The following is a 10,743-nucleotide window of genomic DNA, read 5'->3' as shown; positions in this document are numbered from 1 at the left end:
GATATAACGTGGCATCATTAAAAACGCCCTGCTCCAAAACACCTCCAAACCCGAGACAATAGAACCGCCATTTCCCCCATCTCAACCAAGAACCTAGGAATAATCTTCCATGACCAGCTGTCATTTGTGGTGAACTGCATAGCTGTTACCCATAGCTGCATGTTTCTCCTTCAAAATATAAGGAGAAGGAGGGTACAGCCATTCCCCCCAGAGAAGCAGTCCAGCTGCTGGGGTAGACCCTTGTCATTCACTCATTCTCCCTGCCTCAACAGAGAGACCCCTGTATCTCAACTGGTGTACAACCTCCTCTCACGTGATGAATGGTAAACGGTAAATGGACTGCATTTGTATAACCAAAGCACTTTACAATTGATGCCTCTCATTCGCCAGAGCAGTTAGGGGTTAGGTGTTTTGCTCAGGGACACGTCGACACACCCAGGGCGGGGGATCGAACCGGAAACCCTCCGACTGCCAGACAACCGCTCTTACTTCCTGAGCTATGTCGCCCCCCGACACTTGGCTCCCTGATGAAGCTCACGCTAAACTCAAGACTCCAGTGCTAACCCACTTTGACCTCTATTGCTGAAGGTCAAGCTCTGCTGCTCCATTCAACCAGCTCAGTACACCTCACAGCTTCGTCTCTCATAGGATGGAAAAGAGCCCTGACCTTGAGAAGCTTGCTCACTGGATCCTGCTACCTCCTTGCCACCACCACATCAGCAATGTCATTCGCCATGTCGCTCTGCAGACAAAATGGCCGTCTCTTCAGAGAATACCTGGACTAAGCACTCAACTGCCCTGCACTTACCCTCAATTAAATTAGACTTCCTTAACCCTCTACCCACATTGCATTTACCCCCTTGAATCACTGTTTAAGAATATGCCTTGTAATCACTAGGTGGCAGATTTCTGATCCAGGTTTCTTCAGTCAACAAATATCAAAAAGTATAGATGGGAGATATTTAATAGAGGCTCTGTTCAGTTATTCTAGAAAAGGGCATCTGTTAAGGGTAAATAAGGACTAACAAAGTGATACTACTTGCATTTAACCCATTGTCATTTGCAATGATAAATGAATCTCAGTCCATCACATCATCTGTTAAATTCTTATCTGCGCTGTCACAGCTGATTGCTTCCCTTCCCTGAGGATGATGCTTTATATTCCTCCAGTTCCATGCACTTTATGAGCAGTGCTTTTGGGACCTTTTTTTAGAACCAAGGCTATGTGGATCACCCGCCGTCGTAAATTCCAACAGAACACCACGCATCCCCAAAAATAGACGCCCAAAAGGCTGAAATTCAATATAAAAGTGTTAACAGCCAGGGAGCCTTGAAAGAAAAGTGGCTTGTAACGCCATACAATGCTGAACATATACAGTAATTCAAGGTGTACTAAATATGAAAAAAACCTTTTTTTTTCTCCATATTTAGCTTCTGCATTTTCTCATGCAGGAAGACATATACCGGGGTCCAACATTCTTGGATGGTCATCTACTGCGACCACTTTAATTTTGTTATAAAGGGGTACTAGTAGGAGCACCACAAAGTCCGTGTGAAACTGTTGAACTCGGCATGTGAGGAAAATCAGTGAACAGCACACTTTCCTCCCTCAAACCAAAGGTTCCCAATTCAAGGCATGCATAATGGTGAAACCTTGCCAAGATCGCTAGGCTCACGCTCATTTGTTTGAAAATGTTCTAGGACATAAGCTATTACAATGGTAGGTGATTGATAATCTGCTTCCGCACATGGGCACGAAATGCTCCCATAGGGACATCCATGCATTTTTGAAGGGGAATGATCTTTTGTTCATTGATTCAGTTTTTTTTTTTTACTCTAACCAGTGTTTGTAATATGCTCTGGTTCATAAAATAGTGTTCCTAAATTATCCAGAATCTGGATTATGCCAGTTTATAACCTGTAACTGTTACAGCACGCCATACTGAACACATAGATGAATTAATTATGCATAGTATTACATGCTTTAGTTAGCATTAGTTAGTATTATCCGTGCTGCTGTTTTTACACAGGAAAATGTTCATAGCTAAAATGAGCATGTTACCGTGAGGTATTATTACGAGCATTAACGAAGATTTACCTGTCAAAGTGTTGAGTCGTGAAAATGTAACTAACTGCTGTAAACGGTGATGTCATTACTCCGCAACTGCTATTGTAGTCTTTGCTTGGAGAAAACATAATTGCATTAGCAGGCTACTGTCAACAGAGGGCAGCATCATACTTCGTTTGACAGTGTTTTGTTAGGTTTCTAAATTTAGAGATTTTGAATATAATGTTGCAATTCGATAACAAACGAGAAAATATTGTGATACATATTATTCACTACAGATCATGTCGATTATAATGTAGCGTTATATATCCATAAATATTATTCAAATATAAATCAAATTTAAAGAAAATAATCGAATTGCAGCCATTGCATGTAATAACAATTTAGAATAAACGTTTATTAATTTAAATTATTATTTTTTATTATTAATAATAATAATAATATAATAATAATAATAATAATAATAATAATAATAAGGATTATTGTCAGTGTATGTGTTTTAATTAAGTCATCTGACCTCTCCCTAAATCATAATAAATGCATTTCTCTCAACCGTAAATAATAATGTGCTGGTGCAATCGTAATATGCTATTTAAATCGCTTGAAAGAAATTTTGTAAACTTGTCAATGTTAAATATTAACATTTTGGAAATATTTCAATGTGGATTCTGTTCCTGGGTGACTGGTTGAAATAAGAAACAAATTTTTTCCTGCTTACATCAGCACTGCGACAAAACGGACAGTTCCATTTTAGGAATCCCGCCCTGCCCTCATAGGCTGTAAAAAAATAAAAAATAAAAAAGGTTAAAGTTCTTATCGGTAATTCGCCATTTCAAAACAGTGATCATGGGACATTTAAAATGCATGCGATGGGCGTGGGCATAATGTATACATCAGATTTTTAAAGATAAGAGCCTGGTTTAACCAAATTATCTGCAGTGTCAGGCTCCAGGTTAGCACCAGATCACGTTAATTATTGATTGGGACGGCCCCACTATATAAAGAGAAGGCAGAGGGTATTCTTCTCTCTCTCCTCAAACGACAAGATGAGTTACAGGTCTGAAATCCAGTCTGCTTCTTCTTACCGGAAGATTTTCGGAGACTCCCCACGCTATTCCGCCTCTCCATCGCGGCTGGGCGGCGTCTCTTCGTCGCGGAGTGCGATCTCATCCAGCGGCTTCAGATCCCAATCTCTCTCCCGTAGCAGCGGCTCTTCCCTGGGAGCATACCGGAGACCTGGGCGGTCCTCTTACTCACCTGTGCGAAGCGAGGGCTTTGATCTGAGCCAGAGCGCGGTTCTCAACAATGAGTTTAAAATCGTCCGAACCAATGAAAAGGAACAAATGCAGGGTCTCAACGACCGTTTTGCTATGTTCATCGAGAAAGTGCGCAATCTCGAGCAGCAGAATAAAGTCTTGGAGACCGAGCTGGTGGTGTTGAGGCAGAAGCAGACGGAACCCTCCCGTCTCGCGGACCTGTACCAGCAGGAGCTCCGGGAGCTCCGTTCTCAACTGGAAGAGATGAACGGCGAAAAATCCCAGGCTTTGATTGAGCGGGACAACATCGAGGACGAGCTGCAGAAACTTCGGTCCAAATATGAAGACGAGATACGAGCGCGAGAAGAGGCCGAGCAAACCCTGAAAGCTTTCAAGAAGGACGTGGACGACGCCACCATGGTTCGACTGGACCTGGAGAAGAAAGTGGAGTCTCTGCTGGACGAGATCAACTTCTTGAGGAAGGTGCACGAGGAAGAAGTGGCGGAGCTAATGAACATGCTCCAGGCCTCCCAGGTGTCCGTTGAGATGGAGGTGGCCAAACCGGATCTCACCTCCGCACTGAAGGAGATCAGAGGCCAGTACGAGACGATGGCGTCCCAGAATATGCAGTCGGCTGAAGAGTGGTACAAGACGAAGTTCGCCGATATGAGCGACCAGGCCAACAGGAGCAACGAGACGATCCGTGCGAGCAGGGAAGAGCTCAATGAATTTAGGAGGCAATTGCAGTCCAAGACCATTGAAATCGAGAGCATCAAGGGCACCAACGAATCGTTGGAACGTCAACTCCAAGAGATGGAGGACAGGCACAACAACGAAATCATCACCTACCAGGTAAGATATAGAAATCAAATGTATGGGTCTCCTGAATATATCGACAGTGAGTACAGTTACATTCAGTCTCTTCGTGTAACTTCAATTGTGTATAATTTCAAAAAGAAATCTAATACATTTATTTATTTGTTTATTTATTTATTTTACATTTACATCACAGGAGTTGGTATTGCTTTTTGAAGCGGGCGAATTTCAAACGTGTAACACTTTTGAATAGACTCAGAACGAAGCACTTGAACTGATACGGAGTACAACGAATGTTAGAGACTAAAACAGATGTATCTGAACGTTTCCGTATGAAGTGACAAGCTTGTATTATAGGCTACTATGGATACCCTCTGCATTGCTTTGTAATGGTAAAATCGGGAATAAATGGTTTGTAAACACATGTTGCTGTACACCTTTTACAATATTGCTAATTCGTTTGCCTGTGCAGTATATTCCCTCAGAAAATGAATTTTGGCTGCAAGACTGATAATCGTGTTTCCGTATGTGCAAGGTTTACCTCTCCTTTCCATTATCTTTCCATAATTTTATAGAATTTGAGCTGTTGTTGTGAGAGCGTAGCTATTTACAAGCGTAACAAAATTATATGGCCTCTGTCCGTGGTGCTGAAAGGAGAATTAAGACGTTGATGGGGGCGTAGCCCCTCCATCTGTAACACAGCAATGAGATGAAGGTGATTCCCAGACAATGCTTACACAATGTCAGTATCTGATTGAACCGACCAAAGATAGTTATCGCGTATTTTTACATTTTAAGGGAATACCTAATTAAGTTGTCACGGATCAAGTTAACGACTGAAAATATATGGAAAATATACTTTATTGCAGGCTTTTTTGTGTCCGTTATTTTCAACAAAGAGCACATTTAAACGACACAATGTGCAAGGCAATTCACTAAATTAGATGCCATACAATACGAAGAGATCAGATTAGTGTTCATCCACTTTCTGACGGGCTTAAGACTGTAAACCAATGGGTGCGTGAGCGGTTCGAAATTAATTATAGCTATAACTGTCGATGCCTGATAAAACGTGATCAGACCGATTTAATTGAACAGTTGTATCCACATTCAACTTTCCGATCTGTGTTGTGTCATAGTAAAAAGCATATCGATAGCGAAGTATGTTCAGTGTCTAAGGGGCGTGGACGAGACGAGAATACTTCGTGGATGATTATACGAAGGGAGGTTGCTCTCGTTCATTGTAGGGCTATCTATTAAAATGTACTGTGCAAGGTATCGTCTGAGCTGAACCGTTTCACGGTGCTGAACTGGGCGAAATCCGCAAAGTCTCGTCTCTACAGAAGTAGCTACTATGTGCCGGTTATTTTGTTTGAATTCAGGCATTTTCTTTTGAACAGGACACCGTCGGTCAGCTCGAAGATGAGCTGCGGGCCACCAAGAGCGAGATGGCGCGTCACCTGCGGGAGTACCAGGACCTGCTGAATGTAAAGATGGCGCTGGATATCGAAATCGCGGCCTACAGGTCAGACATGATTCAGATGGAATAGATTCAGCTAGATAGTGGCACATGTTACCAGCAAAGCATTACTTATTTCCCCATACAAACTGAGAGAATAAACCAATATAGATATGTATGTTCGTATGTATGTAAGTATGCATTTACACTGGTCAAAGAAAAATCTGTCCATGTTAAAATAATATTTTGAAATTGAGAAATAGTCACTGGGGGCTTGAAGATAGCAGATTTTCTGTGTGGCCTCTTTTTAAAAATCAGCGATCACAGCCCCTCTCAGCTCAAAGGAGTTACTTTTTCCCTTCATCTCTCAACCCCAGGAAACTGCTTGAGGGGGAGGAGACCCGCCTGAGCACCGGGATGAGCTACACCACCCACAGCTCCCCGCCCAGCCTGAACTACGGGTACCAGACGCGGCTGTACACCAGCTCCTCCTCCAAGCCCAGCAAGAAGGAGGAGAAGGGCGAGGAGCCGCGCGGCAAGCCGCCCGCCAAGGCCGCCTCCTCCCAGCGCGAGACCTTCGAGGAGATCATCGAGGAGACCATCGTCTCCACCAAGAAGGTCGAGAAGAACGAGCCGGGCGACGTCTACTCCGCCGGCCCGAAAAACTAAAGCGCGGCCCGTCCCTCTCTGCGCCCGGGAGGCTGTCCCACGCGAGAGGACGCCGCCGTAACCCTAACCTCACCCTCGACCCCTCCAACCACAGTCCTCGTATCCGTCACTCACCTAGCAATCTCTTGCAAACGCAGTCACTTCTGAGATTTCAGGAAGCACTTTACAGTTAAAAAAAAAAAAAAATAATAATAATAGATTCAGGCCTTTCACCGTACTTTGCCAATCCCGCATAGGACTCTCAAGTTTACAAATGGCTGCATAGTGATTAAATAGATGTCATGCAAGTCTACGTGCACTGCCAAGAACCGTTGAATATTCTCGACACATTCCAGAGGGCATGTGCATGAGTGTGCACTGTGCACAGTGAATTGAGGACATAACAAATCTCTGGGTTATACTTATCAGCATTATTCCCACAAATACTAATGAATAAATGCAACCGCTTGTCTTTATTCCAAAGTAATTTGCACAAAGCACAAAAACAATCTTGAAACCATCTGAAATTTGACTTGGAAATTGTTCTTGATGAGCAGTACGGCCAACAATCAAGGCAAAACTGATCTAGCTTGCATGGTAGCAGTTTGTTGGAAGCATCTTTAAAGCCTTTTAAGTAGCTCAGAACTAGATGGGTCGAGGTAGGATATCTTTGAAGGCTCATTCAAACTAGTCTTTTCACCGTCACTATCACATCTGTCACGTAAATTCAGTAAGAATCAATCAACTTCACATCAGCTCATTCCCCATTATACATATCTCCTGATCCAGAGGAACCCGATATCCACACTGGGGTCCATACCTAAACCGCTCTGGCTGTGGCACCCAAAAGTGTTCCCCATCAAAAGCAGTGCTCCTCTCCAAGCCTGCTCTTGATGCATTTGCTCATATAATCTTATAAATGAATGAAATGAATGAAAACTATCGAACCATTTAGTTGCATGACGTATATTTCACGTTTGCATGGTGACCATCTGTGGGGGCCATGGATTCTCTGTGTACGTGGCTGTGCGGTCAGTTGTGAAGAAGGTTTCATGGCTCACACTGTAGCTGTCATTGTGTTCTCCTTCATTTCATTACCAGAAAGGAGTAAGTGGAAGAGAGAGGCAGCTTACCCCCTGAGGCTAATGTAATTATTGTGGATGTGATGTCTTAGCTCAGCACTGGTTCCAGTGCTAGTCAGCGTTTATGTGATGGTGAAAGTTCTTATTTCCGGTCACCTACAATATGTCATGACGTAACGTCACCCCAACCTGTACTGCACTGTCAGACTAGGTTTGCTGAGGATATTGTTCTCGCTAGTCCGGGTTAAAAAGGCTGAACGACTGCTGTGGAGCAGGCTTTTGTCTTCGCTCTCTCTTATGCCGAAGTCCTTTTTCCCGGCGAGAAAAAAAAGAGCTGCAAAAAAAAACGAATGTTGTTTAGCACAAATGCATGGGCTGAGGATGCAGAAGTTTTACATTTGCAGTATAGTTAGGGGTTGGGCTTTGAGAACCGTATGCACAGTTTCTTCTCTGACATTCTAAATGTATTCTTGAGGACGCCTGAAGCACACTTTTAACAGCAACGACCAGATTCCATACCATGATACTAAGCCTTAGTGATTATTAAAAACAAAACAAAACAAAAAAAAAAAAACAAACCAAAATTTCATAGAACAGACAAGCCAGATTTTCATAGACCTTTCATTTTTCCCCTTCACTACAAGCTCCTGATCATTCCAGGCGTGGGGTCATGGCTGAAATGTGTTGTACCACATGCAGGCGCCGTCGAGCAGGAAGCTAGCCGTTCCCTCCACCAACCTCTGCCCTGCGCACTGCTAATGCAAGGGCGGCTTCTTATTTCTTAATTTGTAGTTCTGCGGTGGATCGATCACAGTACTTACAGCACTTACCATATGTTACCACTCACGCAACCTACATCCATTGGTTGAGTTTTGCTTTCACTGAGTTGAAAGATTTGAGCACACCAAGTGATAAACTGCCAACGACACATCAGGCGTACAAAAGCTCACACCATAGCTTAAAAAAATGCTGTATAACCAGCTGTATGTCTGAAAGGAGTCTTGGGGTCGTCCTTCCTTTGACCTCACAGAGTACAGCCCTACAACACGTTTGCCTTGAGTCCCACGATATCTAAGCTCGTACCTTTGAGAAGTACGGGGGGGGGGACTTTAGAAAGCATTACAACATATCCAATCAAAGACTGACTACACTGCCAAACTTTTCTAATGCATGTGCAACACGCTTTCATAAAATAAAATAAAAATAAAAATTCCCCTCCCCCCCTCCTGAATACTTGCAACTAATAAAAACTGAATGAATGCTGTAGGTTGTCAAACTGCCTTAATAACAGCAGCTGCTTTCCGACTGACAGTTTGTGTGCTTAGTGTATGGTTCTGTCCAGGATGTGTTTCCTCCTCCTTTCTTTCTAGAATTAGAACATAACTGATAACCATAGTAACTGAATGTAGTTAAAATACTCTTCTTCCTACGTTCCTAATGACTTTATGGCACATATCAATAAAGACTTGACATTAACATCCCGTATGTCTGTGGTTATTTCCTTGTGTGCAATTTCGTCCAAATTGTTATTTGTTGACTTTTTAATGCATTAGAACACTCAGCCTGGTGGTTTAAGGGGTGACTTCGGCCAATGACTCAAATTGTGGTTACTTTGTTGACCTCAAGTATTGGTACCCTCTTAGATGGCTTTTGACTCAAACAAGTTAAGGAAACAAGATATCCAACTACTACTGACACCCTTGAATGTCTCCAAAAAGAGTCTTTATTACAGCTATCCTTGTCAAAGATCTTTACATGTTAATTGTAATACAATACAGTGTGTGCATATATTATTTTTCTCATCAAGTCTTCTCCTTTCCTCTGGCACATACAGCACATAATATCTTTCTGGATGCGTGCAAACTACACTTTTCTGGACTGTTTCCACTGCAGTACCCAAAATCCTATGGGTGATAAATAAACGTCCTTTTCCAGGGTAAGGATCTCACATTTAATATTGTGTCTGTGGGTATTGGATGTTTGTAATGACTCCACCCAGGAATATTGCCTGCAACTTGGTGGTCAAAAGTAAATTTTCTTAATCAGTCTACACCAGGGGTGTACAACAGTAGTCAATCATGCCAATTATGCTGCTCTTAATTATTCAGTTAACTAAATCATATCTTGATCTGACATTTGTATAATCACCAGCTACAGCCATAGACTGCAAGTAAATCCTGAGGAGTTTACTGTGCTCAAAAACAGGAGTGAACCAACATAGTTCACAGAGCTGCTTAGCCGAAACTAACTCTAAAGTAAAACTAGTTGGAAAAAAAACCAGCCTGTAGGCTAACCCTCCAGGACCAGAGTTGTACACATTACATTTATTCGGCAGACGCTTGTATCCAAAGCGATGTACAAAAAGTGCATTTCATGGTCATAGACAACTGCTAAACACAGGTTCAGTAAGGTACAATACTTATTTTGTACAGCTATTTCTAGCCAAGAACACAGTTTAGTTCACACAGTGAACACTATTCAGACTGTACACCCCTAGTTTATGCTATTACCAGCCACAGAGGAGCAGTCAATAAATCTTTACAAGCACCATTCCAAATTAAATAATGAACTATCACCAAATCCATTTCTGGACTTAAAAGACTGAAACACTGTTAGCATGAATTGCTCGTATCTTACAATAAGATAGGAGAGAAATTAGCTGAATCTAACCAATTAAACAAATTAATTTGACATTTATGTGCTCAGCTCATTCAAAAAAAAAAGAAAGAAAAAAAAAGCTGGAGACATCCCAGCTTCCATTTTAGAATTAACTGCCAGTCCACCATTATGTCATCAGCTAATTGGTGAATAACAGTATTGTGCATGTGGGAGTTTCCTTTTTCTCTCACCCTATCAAGGGGGCGGGGATAATGCACATTTACTGAACAAGGTTTCCAGAACATTTTATTGATAACAGCTCGGTGGAAAGTGTGTGGTCGTGTGTATTGATTATGTGTCCCTCGTAAGTAAAGAGAAGACACACACCAAGCCAAAAACCATCCCAGGGTTCATCAGCGCCAAGCTCCAAGCCAAGGTCACAGAGTTCCGGAACCATTCTTTGGGTTTTAAATCATCCGTAAGTGAGAATTGCTTCCACCTCAACAATAAATACTTAAACTGAGATCCGTGGCGAGGTCGATCCGTCATGAATAGAGCATACGTTCACGATGTCGCTTTTCCCAACCTCATCACATAAAATTTCTCAGTCATGAGCATTAATATTGCACGGCGCATCCATACTTAATGAGGAAACATATTCACAAGGTTCCCCTTTAACACAGTTTTTGGTCTATTGGCTGTTAATGGGTGACTACACACGTGTCCGGAGTGTGAGCTACAATTACCTCATTGTGAGCAAAAGTACGCTTTGTTATCAATGCACTTTAATAATGCATGAAGAACTGTATTTCCTAC

At 42.3% G+C, this 10,743-nt stretch overlaps 1 protein-coding gene across 1 annotated transcript; it reads left to right on the top strand.

Annotated features, from left to right (window-relative positions):
* Positions 1–2,906: 2,906 nt before the first annotated feature.
* inab (internexin neuronal intermediate filament protein, alpha b) lies at positions 2,907–8,805 on the top strand. The gene is made up of 3 exons (XM_035404352.1): positions 2,907–4,176; positions 5,541–5,665; positions 5,977–8,805. Exons 1-3 carry the CDS (start codon positions 3,115–3,117, stop codon positions 6,266–6,268), a joined length of 1,479 nt encoding a protein of 492 aa, XP_035260243.1. The 5' UTR covers positions 2,907–3,114; the 3' UTR covers positions 6,269–8,805.
* Positions 8,806–10,743: the final 1,938 nt, after the last annotated feature.

The sequence above is a fragment of the Anguilla anguilla genome, chromosome 2, assembly GCF_013347855.1.
Source record: "Anguilla anguilla isolate fAngAng1 chromosome 2, fAngAng1.pri, whole genome shotgun sequence".
Classification (NCBI taxonomy): Eukaryota; Metazoa; Chordata; class Actinopteri; order Anguilliformes; family Anguillidae; genus Anguilla; species Anguilla anguilla.
This window is presented reverse-complemented; position numbering and strand designations above follow the sequence as displayed.